The sequence below is a fragment of the Buteo buteo genome, chromosome 10 (genome assembly GCF_964188355.1).
Source record: "Buteo buteo chromosome 10, bButBut1.hap1.1, whole genome shotgun sequence".
NCBI classification, from domain to species: Eukaryota; Metazoa; Chordata; class Aves; order Accipitriformes; family Accipitridae; genus Buteo; species Buteo buteo.
In genome coordinates, this window is record NC_134180.1 from 3,888,096 (window position 1) to 3,905,696 (window position 17,601).

The following is a 17,601-nucleotide window of genomic DNA, read 5'->3' on the forward strand; positions in this document are numbered from 1 at the left end:
TTCCGAAAGGAAAGTATGCTACTAAAGCCACACAGCCCTTCTGCTCCTTTTGGGACTCAACCAAAAATGTACCTCCCCTCCCCCTGCATTTCCCCCCGACACACCTTTCCTTCCACTGGAACATAACCCCAAATAAGATGTTGGCCTGACATTAAAGTAAAATGTATAAATATTTTTAAAAAGAGAAGAATTCCTGCCTCTCTAACAGTTTGCTCCAACTAATAGGTTTCAGATGTCTCACATACTTCATTCATTCAGCCCCATTCAGTCTCCTAGGAGCCCCCGCTGTATTTATTAAACACAGCAATTGTGGAATGTTCAGCACTTACAGAATAAAACACACCGGTTTTTTTTCCAAAAAAGCGTAATTAGAAAGCTTTGTGAGTGACCTAAAACTGTCATTCTGGTTCCAATCCCAGTGCCCACTCCAGCATTCTGCAGCTGTCCCAAATGCTGTGCCACAGCTTAACCCTTTCTGGATTGTGCAAGCCCCCAAGAACACTTTTTTTTTTTTTACATCCTTAGCAGGATCATTTTGCTGCCTTCCCAGAGCACCTCCTTTTCACTGTGTTATTATTAAGCATGTACTTTTGGACACTTGGCTCTCAAATATGTCTTGTATCTCCAGTCTCAGTAACTCTTCCCACTGCTAGATGTGAGAGTCAAGCCCTGAAATCCTGCAGGATGCCAGTGCTAATTTCAGCAGCAAAGAGCTGGAGAACACGAGATCTTTCCTAGAGGGATTCAAATGGAAGCAGACATAATAGAAGAGCCATTTTTCATTACAATGCTGGCAGTAAGAGCAGAGGAGGATGTCTGGGCTAGAAGAATTGTAGAGAGGCAATAGATGGAGTTTGTTCCAGCAAAAGTAACCTGCCAGCACTGGGTGACTGGTCAGAACGCTTTGCTGGAGTCTGGCGTTGTCCCAGCCCTTCTTTGGGGAGAGACACATGAAAAGCAGATCTTAAAGGGTATATGAGGCCCTGAGTCTGGGCTGGGAAGATCTGGCGGGAGCCAGCAGCAGAGAAATGGCCTTTGCTTAAGGCCACATCCAGTTTCTGTGACCGATGCATTTCTGGCAGGGTCTTGAGTGCACTAATAGGACTTGATGGCCCCCAACCAGCCTCACCTGGGGCCCCTGGGCCAGGAGCTCCATTTCAGCTCGGTCCTGCCTGAGTTACGTCCAAGGTAAGCCTGTCCCCAGCTCTGTCACCGGTGGTCTGGAATCTGGCGACCATCTCCGTCTGGGCCCTGGTGAGTGCGGACCCTGCTCAGAGAGCTGCGTTCTCCTTCTCACCTACCAGCTCTCTGTACCTTAGGGAGCAGCCAGCCCTCCTCCGAGCAATTTGGAGGTGCAGAGCAGGCAGCCTGAATGGGCACTGCAAGGCCATATATACAAAAGGATTTAGGAGAGCTGCGATCTCCCCAGTCTGCAAGTCGCTGTCTCTGAATGTCCTTGCAGAACTGCGGAAAGTGCCTCTCTGCTGTCCTTCTCTGTGTGACTGGAGGAGACTTCTTCTTCCCCTCCATCTCCCCTCTTACGAGCTCCCATCACCACATACTGTGCCTCTGCTCTGGGCTTTTTCTTCTTGCAGTGGCAGGACTGCGGTAACAGCCGAGTCCTAAACAAACACATCATGGGAAGACTGACCTCTCCTCAAAGGTGTCATGATTCATTTTTCACCCTTTTTGGGCTGAAGAGCTCCACACCCATGCCCACATGGGAGACCCCCTAGTTCATGGGAACTGCACTGGTGTCACTGTTTCCACATTACTGCCCACTTCAAAGCACCCAGAATAAGTCTTGTCCCAGACGCGTTCCCAAGGGAGTCGTCAGTTTAGAGTCAGGATCCTTGATTATTAGTCCCACTGCAGGAGGTTATATAGGAATAGATGAATACTAGTGTGCTATAAAACGCACCAAATGTGCTGAGAGTCACTTCAGAGCAATATTAAAGCTTCATTACAGCACTGTCTGTGGCAAGTACATCTGTCACAGCTCTCTACTTGGGTAGAAGGACAACTCCTTGCTCTGACCACTTCCAGGGGTTTCCCATCTTTGCTACACTTTTCACCATCTAATTGTACAGAAGGCAAAACACCCCTGGGAGCCCTAGTTCCTGGAGTATTGCAAATGCTCTGGCTTGCTCCCTGTCTATCTATTATGTTTTAGGATTGCCTGGTAGCATCATATCAGCAATCCCTTCATTTCCCCTCAGTCTCCTTCACATCATCTTGGAGTATTTCTTTTCCTAAATTTCACATAACTCTGAGTCAGGTCCCAGCTAGCCACCATGTGCAGTCAACATAAAGGAATTAGCAGTCCAGATTAATTCTCTGGTGGGTTCAGACCCTTCCAGAGGCACCCATTTCTACTTATACAGAGTGTCTATACACACCCAGGTGCCCAGCTAAGACTGGGATATCTCAGGTAGTGCCATGTATCCTGCTCTTCCCATCAGTATTATTACCCCCATCAGATACTGTCTCCTTTCTTCAGGGCTTTGCCTATTTGCAAATAACTTCCACTCTGGTGGGAGTTACGGGGTAACCTGAGGCAACTTGGTTTAGCTTTATGTAAGTGTAGCCAATGTCACACGCTGACATTAAACTCAATTAGCTCATGCTCTGAAAGGTGGAAGTAGTGCCACTGCTACCTCTAAGTGCCACAGAAACTAAGCCCTTGAAGAATAAGCTAGGGCTTAAAGAGGTTAAGAAAGCCAAAGAGTGCAACATCGCTCTGAGATCCCTGAATGACAAAGATAGAAACATGCAGCTTGTGACCTGTTGTATGTTGCAGGGAAGAAGCAGCAGGAGTCAGGGAGACATTCCTGGGCAAGAGAGATGGCCCGGGGATACACCAAGGCAGGATCATGGGGCTCAAAAGCATTTTCCTCTGGAGAGTGGATGAGACAGGAGAGTAGAGGGTTGGCTCTTTGCAGCTCAAGCCAGAGCAGGGAAGATGTTGCAGACCGGCTCCTTTTTTAAAGTCAGTTCTCCAAGAACCCTCTTATTTCAGCAATCTCTCCTCCCATGCTGAGATAACAACTGTGTGCAGGGCAGAGGGTGGCATGGTTCATAACGTAGTTGGTTCACAGACAGGTGAGATGCACAGACAGAACTGGGAGTAGTTCCCAGATTCCTGCAGTCTTGCATTTTTCCTTCCCGGCTGCCCCTCAGCTCTGCCTCCCTGCCACCAGGACTTGGGAGTCCAGCCCCTTCCAACAAAATGGACTGGAAAATACCAAGTCTTTCAAGTCAAACATTCCCACGTTCAGTTCACAGAACACAGTTCTCCAGAGATCTTGTGAGGTTTCCACTGAATTTGGGGCCTTCTTAGCTTCCCAGAAGTGCCCTTGGCAGACAGCTCCAAGGATCTGTTGCCACAGAGCACACAGGCATCTGTCAGAGCCTCTGTGCCTGGCACTCCAAAAGTTTTAGGAAATCCCAAACTAGCTTAGGGATCTGAGAGTCTAGATACAAGGATCTGGAACAGGAGCCCATGGAGCAACCCAAACTTGCAACTCCCCATTTCAAAGTTGCTCCATCTCGAATTGTTCCCTGATACTTCAGTGTCAGTCATCTATGTGCTCATGGCATATTTACAGATTTTCTGGATAGATGCCCAGTCCATGAGCTTGAACTGGTGCCCCAGTCTGAGCATCTGACCATGTATTGGAAAAACCCCTAAGGAAGATTCTTGCCCATTCCTGAAACTCGGTGCCTCTGGCACAACAATGGTCCCCATCCCATTAGGGGTTTCCAGCCTGTTTTGTGAAGTTGGCTAAGCATCTGCTGGTGATTAAGGGTTTTGTCATTTGGAAAGAGCTGACAATTACCTCTAATTATTCAAACTAGGTCAGGTTCTTCAGCACAAGTTTATGTGGTGACTGTTTGCTGGAAATTAGGCTTTCAAACCCCAGTGGTCACTGGAGAGCAGAATTCACCTCTCCTCTCTCACATTCAGGAAAAAATTTCCTCCTGTAAATAACAGGTCCTGGTCTCACAGGACTTGACCTGTGTGTGTCCCTGACCTCCCGAGTTGAGTCACCAACTATGTTTTTGTACAAACCCTTCAGGTGTTTTGGAGTTTACCTGTAGAATTACTGGTGAGAACATGACAGTCAGCGGGACCCAACAGATGAACAAAGAGCACGCACTTCCTCGTCAATGGCTGAATACCTGGAGAGATGACGCGTAGCCTGGGCAGTCAGGACAGGAGGTTTCTGCCCAATTTGCTGAATGACTGCATGTATTGGGTCTCACTGGGATGGAGTTAACTTTCCCCATAGCAGCCCTCATAGTGCTGCGCTTTGGATTTGGAGCTAGAAGGGTGCTGGTAACACACGGATGTTTTGGCTACTGCTAAGCAGTGCTCACAGCATCAAGGCTGACTTTCGAACCCCCCCTCAAGGGTCAGGAGGCTGAGGGTGGCAAGAGCTTGGGAGGGGACATGGCCAGGACAACGGACCCCAACTGACCAAGGAGATATTCCATACCATACAACAGCACGCTCAGCAATAAAAGCTAAGAGAAAGGGGGAGGAGGGGGCATTTATTATTAAGGTGTTTGTCTTCCGAAGCAACCGCTGCGCGTACTGAGGCCCAACTTCCCAGGCAGTGGCTGGACATCGCGTGCTGATGGGAAGTAGGGAATAGATTTTTTTTGTTTCCTTTGCTTCTGCGCACAGCCTTTGTTTTTCTTTATTAAACTGCCTTTATCTCAACCCACGAGTTTTTAATCTTATCTTCTTCCCTCTGTCCCGCTGAGGAGTGGAGTGATAAAGCAGCTTGGTGGGCACCTGGGGCCACCCAAAGGTTAACCCATCACACTAGAGAAGCTGCAAACAGGTCAGTGTTAACCCTCTGAGTACAGGAAAATCCTGAAGAGAGTTTTTGCTGTACCCCTGCACTGGGCAGCCTTTGTTACATGGCATTCATCTGCAAGGGAGTCCTGAGTCCCAGCATTTCAGACATCTGTAAGCCTCAGATGACCACAAATCCCTTCGGGGACGAGTGTGTGTGCCATGCAGGTGTGACTACGAAGGCTCTGCACTGGGTCAAGGACACAGACACTCCATTCTAAAGGCAAATCAGCTGATTGCACAAAAGAATGCTATCTGTGCAGTGCTCTGTGCATACGCACACCTTCACGTGAAGTTCGGTACCCAGGGCCACAGAGGAAGAATCATCCATGAAGCCAGCATTGTCTCCAAGGATAGCACAGAGTGGGAAACATCACCGTTGGGTATCGCTTATGTTTACCTGTGTGACTGGGTTACCTAGGCCTGGAAAGCCCAGTGCTTTAAAAGAAGTCTTTGACTCTCCAGGTAGGTCCACCAAAGGGCTCAGCACCACGTTGACCCTAAGGGATGCTGGCACCCAAGAGAACTCCCTCTCGCAAGCCCACGCTCCTGACCTGTGTGCTGTGCATGGAGGAGGTGGTGCCTCAGCATCCCGCACAGGACGAGCAGCCACGGACACTGCCAGGAGGAAAAGGTAAGGAGCAGGGTATGTCCCAGCTCCGTACCTGCCACTGGCTGACCCTCAGGTGTTGGAATGAGCTGCAGTGTCATTGTCTGGGTCCCTTGGCATTATTGTATCTGGCAGTAGTGGCCGGTCCTGCAGTGCTAGTCCTACCTAGTCTCCTTTGGCTGCACTCTCCTGACCTGTTGCATGGACAGATCTTCCTAGTATCAAGCACAAACCAGGGAACGCTTCCACCCTGCCTGTCCTCTCTACTTCAAGCGCCAGCCTCCCACTTCCAACGTACAGAGCAGGACAGTAGCAGCTGCAGCCCATGCCTGCAGCAGTTTCTTCCTGAGCTGGTCCCACAGGCTGTTTCGATGCTGCAGGCTTTGCCTGGCAGGTTGTGCTTATGCTGGCTGCTCAGCTGCCCCTTGCTTTTGAGGCAGCCTGTATCTGAGGCATTCCTGCTGGGCTTGCTGTGTTACAAGAGAGGTGGTGTCTTCAGAAGCTCTGTACGCTGCCCTGGGAACTGCAGAACAGGTCTAGTTCTCCAGACAAGGGAGTGAAGAGAATTTCCAGGATGCTGCAGGAATTTCAAGGACGGTTTTCTCATCAAACTTTCCATGTCAACATTCTGAACTTGCTTGGAAATGTCCTTTGGAGCCTCAGGTGCACGGTGAGAGCATGAAGACTGCAGTTTTAACCCCATGTGGGCAAAGGAAACTCACTCCTTTTTCTCAGGGATCTATTGTCCCAGACGGGCTCTAATTCCCCCCTGAGCTGGGAACTTCTCTTTACGTGAGCAGCGACCATTTAACAGTTCTATTCACCAGCCCTACAGGGGCCTTGTCAAGCTGCATGGCTGGCCCTCTTCTCCTGGGGAAAGAATTCCTGCACAGTAGGATGAGGGAATGGATGCTAGGGACGGCACAACAATGTCACAGGGGAAGGTTGTTCCTAGGTGTTCCCTTGAAAAGCTATGAGATTTTAGATGCTCCCAATGCTCATTCAGCACTCAACATGCCTGAAAAGCCTCCTCAGGAACCTTCTGCACAGCAGGAAACACTGGAAGGTGGAGAAAGTTGAGAACCTGAAAGACCATTTGGGGCACTGCTTGTGCCAGGCTCTCTCCTCTTCACTCTGTCATTGATCAAGGAAAAGGACTGATAAAAAAGGTGCCAGTGCTGAATGCAAAGGAAACTAGTTGAGCCATTTCTAACTGTCCTAAGGGTGTAATGCTGATTACCCTGCTTGGCTGAAAAGCTTTTACTCCATCTTGCTTTCAGACATGAACAGAGTTCTTCCCAGAAAGGGTATGGCCATTAATTGATCACAGTGTAGTCTGTGACTATTCCCTCCAAGAACTGTGGCAGCCCCAGGGAAGTATATAAGGCATTCCTTATATACTTACCTCCCTCAAAAGTCAAGCCAGTGATGCTGTTGGGCACAACTGCAGGAACAGTCCCGCACAGGTATCTCATATCCACATCCCAGGCAATTTTTAGACAGGTTTTTGGCAGTGCTGTCTACAGAGAAGATTCCTTTGAAGACAGGAGCAAGTCACACAGACCCCAACAGGGAGCACAACCCCAGTTAATGAGATAGTTAAAATGGTACAAACACAACTGGAAAATATGCTGCACTGAAAGGCCAGTATATTCAAATTCCTTCTCCCTAATTACATGTGATTGCTTTTTGGCAAGCGCTCAACCTGCCAGAGCAGTGAGGTTTTACAAACATTCACATAGGCATTAGATCATTGTTTGAATGAGTTATTGGCAGCTCAAATCTGAAGTAAAAACATAGTTTAAAGAAGACCATATTGAACAGGGTGAAGCTGTCTGCTTTCATGTCTCCTGATTGTCTCTGGACACCCAAGATCCCCTCTAGCTTCATGTCACTCACATCACAACAGCATTCACGGGTAAGGATGTCATACTTTTGTGGTGTTCTGACATAGACTTGTCACTTATGCAAACAACAGGCCATAGATGGATTCCTTTGCCTTATCTAGAGTGAAAATGGCAGGTTTGAAATTTATGTGGTGTTCAAGGAGGGTGCTGTGTGCACCCAACACTTGAGATGGCTCAGAGCACAAGTGGCTACAGACAGTGACTATAAGTGCACGCTGACATGCACCGGTGATCTTCGCTGATCTGCCCATACACACTTGCATTATACCAGTGGTATGACCATATTAACACTTAAGTCCTCTCCATATTACTAAATATAACAATGCATGTGTCCTCCAACATCACTCACCACTTTGAGCAGGAAGATGGTGCCTTATGCGAAATATCACTGAAAGTAAATGTCATTGTTGGGAAAACAGATTTCTCCGTATCAGACCTTTCCACACCCAAACATCGCCACACATTCAGAAAGAGGCCTTTCCCCTCTGTATTTTAATAGAGTCTTTTTGCTTTGCTCTAGTGAAATACATCCTTGCCTCTCCCAGAACAGTTTGACAAGGGACCAAAGTGTCTGAGCTCTGGAGCACTATGTCATCCTCTAGCAAAACCTTTGAGAAAAAGCAGGTGGCAACTCAGCCTCACGGCAAAGGACAAATGGGAACTAACGCAGAATCCACTGGTCCCTCAGGTCAGTACCAATGCCTTGAGAAAGCCACCAGAAGCAAGAGGATGGAGGACCCACAAAACAAGGAGACTGCAGATCCAGTAGACCAGACTGAACAGGGTAAGCTGACATTGTACCAGAGCTGGCACCAGAAAAGCTTTATACCACAAAGCTTGTGCTCGAGCCTGCTGCCATCAGGGAGTCCCTGTACTCAGGAAGAATTAATGCCTGTTGTAGAGCTGAGTCTGCACTCCACAATACTCAGGTGGTGCAGAGCTTGAGGACAGCCTTTGGCATCTTGGCTCGTGGCTAAAAATACACTGAGCTCTGGCAGCCAACGAGCCTGGAGTACTGCATGGTGTGGCTTCCACCCCAGAGGCCCTTGCAGGACACCCTTGCCTTACATGTGCTTCCTAAATTAGATCTCCCGAGACCGACACTGGCTTTTTAAGAGGGAGGTGAGCTTGTTAGTAACCAACATTATCCATTAAATGGGAATCAGCAGCTTTTATTAGACTTCGAAGTGCTGTAAAAGGAAAAGAGGGAGGGTACAACATCATGAACCCACTCACCTCCCCAGTGGAGCCCCTTTGCCGGGCACAGAGGGGTTTTCAGTCAGGCATTCTTGCAGGTTACTGTAATTGTTAAGTTACCTAATGCTGCTAAGTTACAGCAAGCCCCAGACTAAACACAGGAGCCTTGTGAAGGTGCAAGAAGATAGAGACAAGGTTTGTAAAGGGCAGCTCCCCAGTGGGCCCCTTCTCCTGAGGCCAAAGAGAAAGAAAAACCCAAGCTGGAAAGGAACTATCTGAGGACTGCCAAGCTCTCCACCCAGGAAAGTCAGGGTATGCAGGCTCCTTTCTTACCAAATCATAGTTTTAGTTACACACTCCCTGTCTGCCACCAGCTGGGTTGCTGGCCTACAAAAACCCAGCTAAATCACATCATGACATAGGAGCAAAAAAGCACATGCACTGCCACAGTGACCCTAGTGATTCCCTTCATGCAGGTCCCTTCCACAACATGCTGAGAGATGATCTATACCTGTTGGAAAAGGATCTCATGAAACTTTGGTCCATAGTTTCATTGACTAAAAGAGGGCTGGTCTTGTAGTTGCATATGTTCTCATGTTCCCAGAGAGCTACTATTCCAGCTATGGAGACACGATAACCGAGCACACACCAACGACCTCAGGTCGCTGCCTTGTATTCCAAAAACTCAGCTTCCATAAAGAAATTAATGAAGTGGTGTACTTTGGTTACAGAGAAAACTGCAGAAATAGAATCTGAATGTAAATGATGGAGAAACATCTGTGAAAGTGTTGAGACCTGCCAGGCAACAATAAAAAAACTGCCCTGCCAAGGACATTTTTTAATCAGAATCCAAATGCAAAGATTTCTTATTAAGAAGGTACGAAGAGAAAACAAACAAAAACTACACATGATGTTCAGATGACAGAAACCATCCTGTAAGAGCTCTCATGAATTTGCCATCACATTTTAGAAAGAATATGGAGTTTATGCTGTTTTAAAATGATTTTAGAAAGCAAACCTTGTGTTGCAAGCATTGGCTTTATTAAGATCTGAATCAAAAAAAGCTTAAAGATCTTTTTGAATATTAACTAGTTTCACTCCAGCATCCTGTGAGATATTAGTTATTATCGTCATGCTAAAGATACGGAAATTTTGCAGCAAAACTTATGTCCTTCCTAAGGTCATACTCTGATACAAGTGACAGAGCCAGGAAGAAAAGGATTAAGCAAATCTTCCTCCCTGAAATAAGTAAAATAAATAATTTTTTTTCTTGGTCAAACAGCAGAATCCACAAAATGCAAAGAAAATCAGGAGGTAGACTTTTGTCCCCATATGTATAATCAATTTTTGCCATTGCAAGACCTTGTGAACATGCATTCCTAACCTACACGTTACTGAGCCACTAGCTGCTCTAAATGGCACAGAATTCCCATCCCAGAGACCCGATTTCACTCCATACGCCACAGTATTAACTCAAAGGCTGTTTGCCGTATACAATTGCACCAGGAAAGCCCAGGTGTTCAGCCCAGCCAACTCGGAGTCTCTTGTAGGGCGCTTTGGATCACCAAATGGACACACAATGGCTGATTGTCAGCGTGAGGCCAAAGGGAGCTGACACTTTCCCAGAGAAAAATGCCTTTGCTGTGTGTTTGGAAGGTTACACAGCTGTAAGTCAGACACAGAAGGAGCTGAAACCCTGGAGGGATTATTGCCTCAAACACACATGTGCTATGGAAGGAAGCTCTCCTGTGGACTGACATGCCATTAACTCCTGCTGGTGGGAGCCCATTCCTATGGCTTCAACTCCTTTACAGCCTCAAACTGCTGGTTGCTTGTCCTGCAGATAACTCTTGTCTCATCTCTGACCTAGTGACTTGCCCTGGCTTGTATTTATTTTCTCCTTTTATAAGAAACAGGCTCTTCTCTGAACTCATTATTGGTGGGAATACTGGTGTGGTGCGAGGCTGAGACCCACGCTGTACAATATCAAATACTCGAGCGGGAGAACTGGGACTTTGTCCAACACGCCGTCTATCTTCCTGGGAAAAATCTCTGCTCTACACGCTCCCAATCGTGCCATCAGCTGGAGCAAGATGGAACTTCACTGCACGAGATGAACGAGCCCTTTTCCAAAACGCCCTTTATGGACAGCAAGCACTGCCCGGGCCCAGGCAAAACCCGCTGAAGGCTCTGGGGCTTTCTGGAGGGCAGAAGGACACTGCCCAGGCCCCTCCAAAGGCTGGTGAAGGTGCCAAGAAAATCTGGAGGACAGTAGGGTCCTGGCAAAGGACTCGGAGAACTCTGGAGAGATGCACGGCTCCTTGCGGATCCTGGCAAAAGCTCTGGGGCTCTCTGGAAGGCAGGGGAGCCCTGCCAGGGCTTTGGCTGAACATGGACAAGGACTCAGGGAATTGTGAAGAGAAGAAGAGCTCCTTGCAGGTAACAGCAAAGCCCAGCAAAGGCCCTGGGGCTCTCTGGAGGGCAGCAGGGCCATGCCCGTGCCCTGGTAAAATCCCTGGGGAACACTGGAGGTCGGCACCCTGGGAAAGGGCCGTGCTGGGGTGAGGGTGCTTGCGGGGCTCTGTGGTTGCTCTACCACCTAATCCTCACCCTCACCAAGCCCCTCACTCTCGCCAGAGCCTGGGTCCAAAACGGAGACCCACCATCCAGGGCTCCCACACAGAAGTGGCCGGGACTGAAAGCTGTTGGTGGCCCCTCACCTTCCCTTGCCTGGGGACACAATGAAGAACTCGGGATGGGATCCGAGCAGAGTACAGATATCATCACAGGGCGAGGGAGTGAACAGAGTCATCCTAGATAGCACAGGGGATGAAAACTGCTGCGGGGCACAAAAAAAAAGACCTCAGGAGGCGTTCTGAGGGAACAAGAGGGATCCAAAGGGATAAAAGATGGCTGTGGGGCACAAAGAAGAACTCAGCAGCACTTGTGACAGAAGTAGGGAGGTCCTGAAGGGGCCAGAAGGACAAAAGGCGGCTCAGAGACAAAAATGAGGGCCTGGGGAGGGAATCTGAAGGAACAAGACGAGTTCGAAGAAGGCTACGCCAAAGACGATAGCTCCCGAGATGGTGTGCGATGCTCTCTGGCATCCTGGAAGCCCGGTGCCAGAACACTACAGCTCCCGCCATTCCCGGGAGCCCAACATGGCGCTGCACTGCGCATGCGGGAGCCTCAGGGCCACCGCCTCCGCGGCCCCCCCCCCCCGGACCGCACTGCGCATGCGTCGTCGGGGAGCGCCTACGCTGCCGGACCGCCACCACCCGAGGGCGGCAGAGCGCGGGCGGACCACACTGCGCATGCGCAGGGCGCCCGCCTGCCCTGCCGCCGCGGAAAGGCGGGAAAGCGCCGACCGGCTTCGCCGCGGGCGTTTGCGCATGCGCGAACAGCGCCCCCTAGCGGGCGCGCCGCATCACACCACATGGAGGGGGGGGCAGCACCGGGACCCGCAGAGCCCCGGGACCGGGCCGGGCCCGGCCGAGCCCCGCAGGCTGCCCTGCCGCCCTCCGGAGAGACACCCCGGGCTGGGGCCGGGCTTCACGGGCTGCCCTGCCTCCCTCCAGAGACCCCGGGGCTGAGGCCGGGCTCTGCAGGCTGCTCTGCCGCCCGCCAGAGAGAGACCCCGGGGCTGCGGCCGGGCTTAACGGGTCCAGGCAAGACCCTTCTGCACTGCAGAGTTCTCCAGGGGCTCAGCTGGGCTTTGAAGGGGACTGGGTAGGGCCCTGCTGCCCTTCATAGCGCCCTGGGGATTGGTTTTTTTTGCCAGGGATTGTTTCTCTCCTCCTTTCCCCCTCTCCTCCTGCATCATCTTCTCCTCTTCCTCCAAGACTTTCTCAGCTTGCAAGTTCCAGGTGGCTCTGTGCTCCATGGCATTCTGAAGATCTAAGGAAAATGCAGGACAGCAACGTCATTGTATTGGGACAACTCCACTCCAGCCATCCTGTCACCACTTCTGTAGCTCCAGGCAAACATTTCCCAATTTCACTCACATCGCAGGGCAGACCTCGGCACCCACGTTCCCTTCATTCTCCTCCAGCTGATGCACTGCCGCTCCCTGCCCGTGGCTGGGTGAGACACTTTAGCACTATGAAACACTACAAAAAGGGAAGAAACACCAAAAAGCACACGCTTAGACTCAGTCTTTGCTAGGACACCTCTTTCCCATGAGGTATGGGTAGATCGCGTGCTTCCAGGCTCAGTTGAGCCTGCAGACCGTGCAGCCTCCCCAGAAAACACAGAAAATACTTCACCTTGAAAGTGATCTCTGCCGGGCACCGTAGAAACGGAAGATGGGAAGTCCCAAGTACATCTCATTCTGAACAGTCTCCTTACGGGCATTTCTTCCCCTTAGAGATGTATTCACCACACGTCTTGCAACTAAAAAAGAAGAAAGAGAAGTCCATAACACATCAAAAGAAGAGAACAAACAGACCAATAAAAGTCCAAGTGATTTTTCGGGCTGTGTCAGCCCGGATTCTGAGCAATGGTTATTTTCGCCTTTGGAAATTCAGTACCTACTCTTCAAAGAGCCCCCAAATCACCCACAGTATCTCTTCCCTCTCCCTCACCCCTTTCCTTCTGGTCTGTGTCACCTCTAACGGCTGCTGGCAGCAGCTCTGCCGCAGCGCATGGAGGTGAAACAATTCCTAAACAAACTCTTCTCTTCTACAGCCTCTTCCTTCTGACCAGCACAGCCCCTCTTACCACATGTTGAAGGGGGCCATCAGCCGCACCACATACTGTTGGTCCTTTGGGAGTTTGAGCTTTGGGATCTTAGCAGGATCGAAGTCGAGCGAGTAGTATTTCTAGAGACAGAGCAGAGATGCGCGTGAGCTGGGCACAGAGTCACCCAGAGCAGTGTGAACCCTGGCAGGCAGGCTCCCAGCTGCCACATCAGCCTAAGGAATCAGCTCCACACAGCAGGCGCCAGCGTCCCCACTAACCGGGTATGCTCTCAGGGGCCAAATGCCCTGTCCACCACCCCCTGCCAGGTCCTGGCAGCAGTGTCTGCCTCTCCCCGAGCCCTTGGCTCAACAGCCCCCCCAGCCAGCCCCCCCATGATTTTAGGGCCTAACCCGCTTGCCCAGGCAGCCCCTGCCAGTGCTGCCAGGAGCGCCAGCCCAGCCGCCCCCCCCCCTCCGCCCCCAGTCTGGGACCCACGATCAGCCTGAGATTCCCCACACCCACCAGCTACCCCTCCCGGCCTGCGGGCCCCCTCTCAATCCATCAGAACCCCCCCCCCAAGGCCCACCTTCAGCCTGGGAACCCCCCCTACAGCCATCGGGAACCCCCCCTACAGCCATCAGGAACGCCTCCAGCCTGCGAAGCGCTGAAGATTCCCTCAGCCTGGGGACCCCTCCACAACGAGCAGGGCCCCCCCAGCACCCCGGGCCTCTGTAACCCCCCACAGCGACCAGGGTACCCCCCCCCAGCTCACGTCCAACACCTCCCGCTCCGACATGGCCGCAGGCCCCCCTCCCCTCAGCCCCGCTGCGACCCTCCACTTCCTGGAAATAGCCCCGCCCTCCTCCGCCGCTCATTGGTGAGACAGGCCACAAGCCGGCGGATTCTCGCCTGCTACTGGCTGTCTGTGCCGTCCGTCAGCGAGCTGTGCTCTCCTCCAAGGAGTCCGCACGCCCGCGGTGACCCGAAAAGAGGTTCCGGGGGTGAGAGCCGGACCCCGGGAGGTGGCCGGGGCCTGCGGGCGTCCCAGAGACCAGCCCAGACCATGGAGAGGGGCCACGGGGGCCGTGCAGGCCTTGGGGGGGGCCAGTCTGGGCCGTGGCGGGGTCCCAGGGACCAGCTGAGGCCACAGAGACCAGCCACAGCCTTGGGGCGGGGGGAGGTAAAGTGACTGGTCTGGACCCTCCACAGGGCCCAGTCCGGGCCATATGGACCAGTTGAGGTGATTGAGGCCGGGGTCCTCGCCTCTGCCCATGGCCAGGGCCGGGCCAGCCCCGTCCGGCCTCACAGACGGCAAAGAGACCTTCCCCAGGGGCAGCTCGGCTGCTTCGTGGAGAACATTACAAAAGCAGGATGGAGATCAGAGCCTCAAACTGGTTTATTGCCTGTTTCTGGCGGGTCCCTCCAGTACTGGTGGCTCCACGCTGCTGGGGGCACGGGGACAGAGGGCACGTGGGGTCCCTCGGTGGGACAAGGGAGAGGAGCGGGATGGGGAAGGGGACGCTGGCCCTGTTCTGCCTGTCATGGCTCCATCCAGGGCGTCCCTGAGGCCGGCAGGCTCCAGGCGCTGAACTCCCCGGAGTCCGTGAAGTCCTTGGCGGCCACCTGGATGCGGTGGAGGGTCCCGGGTCGCACTCCCGTCAGGGTGTAAGATGTCTGCTCGTATGGCCCGATCTAAGGGTAGAGCGAGGTTAGGGACACCCGTGGGCCGGGGGACCAGGACACAGCCTTGCTCGGGGATGCATCCTTCAGCTCTGCCTCAGTTTACCCCCTGCGGGAGGGTGGGGGACACAGCGGGGGGGTGGGCAGTACCGTTTTGGTGACAGAGCTCTCCCCCCGGGCATAGCGGATGCGATACTTCAGCGGGAAGTACTCCGGGAAGGGCCAAGACCCTGGTGGGCTCCACTCCAGCAGCAGCTTCTTGGTCTCCCCAGGGATGGGGGAGACCCGCAGGTCTTCGGGGGGGTCTGGCTTTACTAACGAAGCAGGGAGACAACGAAGGTGTGAGGTGCCAGCTGGGGACAGTGATGACATGTCCCCCAGCCCCACTGACCGAGCTGTGCAATCCCGGCTGCGGAGGTGGCCCGAGACCCAGCAAATCATTGCACTGATGTTTCCGCATCCCAAGTAGGGGAGGAAACCGGAGGGGAAAGGCCCAAAGGAAGCCCCAGGGCTGGATTAGACCCAGGCGCGGAACGCTGCTTGGGAGGTGGGGGATTGAGTGCGAGGGGTCTGCGGGGACCCGGGCCCGTCCCAGCAGCACTCACTGACGTTCTCCAGGAGGAAAGGCAGGAGTCTGGAGGCAGTGCCCAGGGGGTTCACGGCCGTTACGTTCACCACGTAGGGGGCGAGGGAGAACATCTGTACGTCCCCGAAGGAGCAGCTCTGTGGCCCCGTGCGGACGCACTCGCCCGTCTCTGTTGCCCCCCACACGCCGTGCCTGGGGGGGGGACGGAGAGGGGAGCTGGGCGAGGGGCAGGCTGCCCCACCTGCAGCCCCACGTGCGACGCAGGCGCGGGAGTGGGGGGCTCAGCCGGAGCTCGGGGGCCCCCCCACTGACCTGTACGTGGCCACGAAGTCAGTGTCCAGCAGCGGCTCGGGGCTCAGGACCCAGGAGCAGTTCACTGCCTGCGGATAGCTGATGGCCCAGCACTCGACAGCAGGCAGTGCAGGGGGATCTGGGGCGGGGGACAGTCATCACCCCGCTGCCAGCCTCCCCAGGGGACCCCCCAGCCAGCAGCGGGGGTCACAGGGGGGGTGCCAGGGTCACTCACAGCCCAGCCGCAGGCAGATGGTGGCCCAGGTCTCGCCGGTGCCAGGGTGGTGGCAGCTGTAGCGGCCCTCGTGCACCAGGCTGGCGTTGGGGAGGGCCAGCCCCGGTGCAGGATACGTTCCCAGGACAGTCCCCCCCTGGCGCCACTCAGCCGGCCCCTCCGCTGCGGCCGGGCACCGCAGCAGCACCTCGGTGCCCAGGGTGCCGTGCTGCAGAGTGCAGTGGCCTGGGGGACATGGCAGTGGGCATGGGGTACACCCCCTGGGGCAACCCCCCCATGTCCCCCCTGTGGTCCCCGGCAGGGGAGTCAAGGGGACACGCCGCGGCAGGGAGGGGTAGGGGGTGACGCTGGAGCAGGAAGGGTCTGTGCCTCCCTGGGCCCCCCAACTCTGTTCCAGCAGCCTGGTGCCCCTCCCTCCCCAATGCCCCCAGCTCTCGTGCCTCTGTCCTTGGTCCCTTCATGTCCCCAGTGTCCCTATTCCTCCATCACCAGTCCCCCCGTATTGCCAATCCCTCCAATGTCCCTATACCTCTATCCTTAGATAATCTCTAAGTCTGTCTTCGGTCCCCTCAGTGTCCCCAGTACCTCCTCAGTGCCCCCAGTACCCCCAATGCCCCTATACCTCCATTCCTGCTCCCTCCATCTCCATCCCCAGTGCTCCCAGTCTGCCCAGTCCTGCTGTCTCTAGTAGCCCCAGATCCCCCCATACCTCCATTCCAGACCCCTGGTCCCTCTATCGCCGGTCCTGCATGCCCCCATACCTCTGCCCCCAGCCCAACTGTCCCCAGCCCCCCGTCCTGCTCCTCCCAACCTCCATCCCGGCCCCCCAATCCCTCCCCAGTCCCCCATACCTCTCTCCCCAGCCTACCCGTCCCCCGAGCTCCCCGCATACCTCCATCCCAGCTGCCCCAGTCCCTCCATCCCCAGTCCCGCATGCCCCCATACCTCTGTCCCCATTGTCCCCGTCCCCCCATACCTCCGTCCCCAGTGCTGCCCGCCGTGCCGTTGTAGGGAATGGTGCAGGTGGGTGCCACGAAAGCCACCACCCAAAGCCACTTCATGTCAGGGAGACTCAGCGGAGCTGCCCGGTTCCAGGGACCTGTGGGGACAGGCAGGATGGTCAAACCCCAGGGCAGGGGACAGCAGGGACACCAAGGCTACAGGTCCCCAGGTGGTCCAGGGACATGGCCCTAAAGCCAGGGGTTCAAACCCGTCTCCGCTCCACCCCACAGTGCCGTGCCTCAGTTTCCCCTCTGGCCTTGCCGCACGCCCTGGGGACAGGGGATGGTTTCTCGCCGCAGTGGCCAGATCCTGCTGGCAGGAAGGAGGAGGGGGCGGAGGCGGGAGCGAAAGTACCCTGTGTGACCGGGGTTTCCCACGGGGACCTGCAGCCGCCCCTGCAGTCCCGTGCCCGGAATCGGGGTTTCGAGTCACTCTGGGCCTTGGCCAGGGAAGGGGCCAGTGCACTTGGGTGGCCCCCACCTCCCAGGGGATCTGGGGAGGGGATATCCGTCACAGAGACACCCCCCCCCAAAACCCAGCCTGGGGCCT

At 54.0% G+C, this 17,601-nt stretch overlaps 1 protein-coding gene and 1 long non-coding RNA gene across 2 annotated transcripts; both read right to left on the reverse strand.

Moving 5' to 3' along the window:
• Window positions 1-9,278: 9,278 nt before the first annotated feature.
• On the reverse strand, window positions 9,279-14,085 carry LOC142035395 (uncharacterized). Its single transcript, XR_012651876.1, has 5 exons — window positions 14,031-14,085; window positions 13,298-13,398; window positions 12,844-12,970; window positions 12,583-12,687; window positions 9,279-12,475 (listed from the first exon to the last, which is right to left on the reverse strand). It is a non-coding gene; the product is annotated as an uncharacterized LOC142035395 (long non-coding RNA).
• Window positions 14,086-14,649: 564 nt separating this feature from the next.
• EBI3 (Epstein-Barr virus induced 3) lies at window positions 14,650-16,050 on the reverse strand. Its single transcript, XM_075038101.1, has 4 exons — window positions 15,837-16,050; window positions 15,544-15,716; window positions 15,089-15,252; window positions 14,650-14,950 (listed from the first exon to the last, which is right to left on the reverse strand). The coding sequence occupies exons 2-4, from the start codon at window positions 15,635-15,637 to the stop codon at window positions 14,798-14,800; spliced, it is 411 nt and encodes a 136-aa protein (XP_074894202.1). The 5' UTR covers window positions 15,638-15,716; window positions 15,837-16,050; the 3' UTR covers window positions 14,650-14,797.
• Between the last annotated feature and the right edge of the window lie 1,551 nt (window positions 16,051-17,601).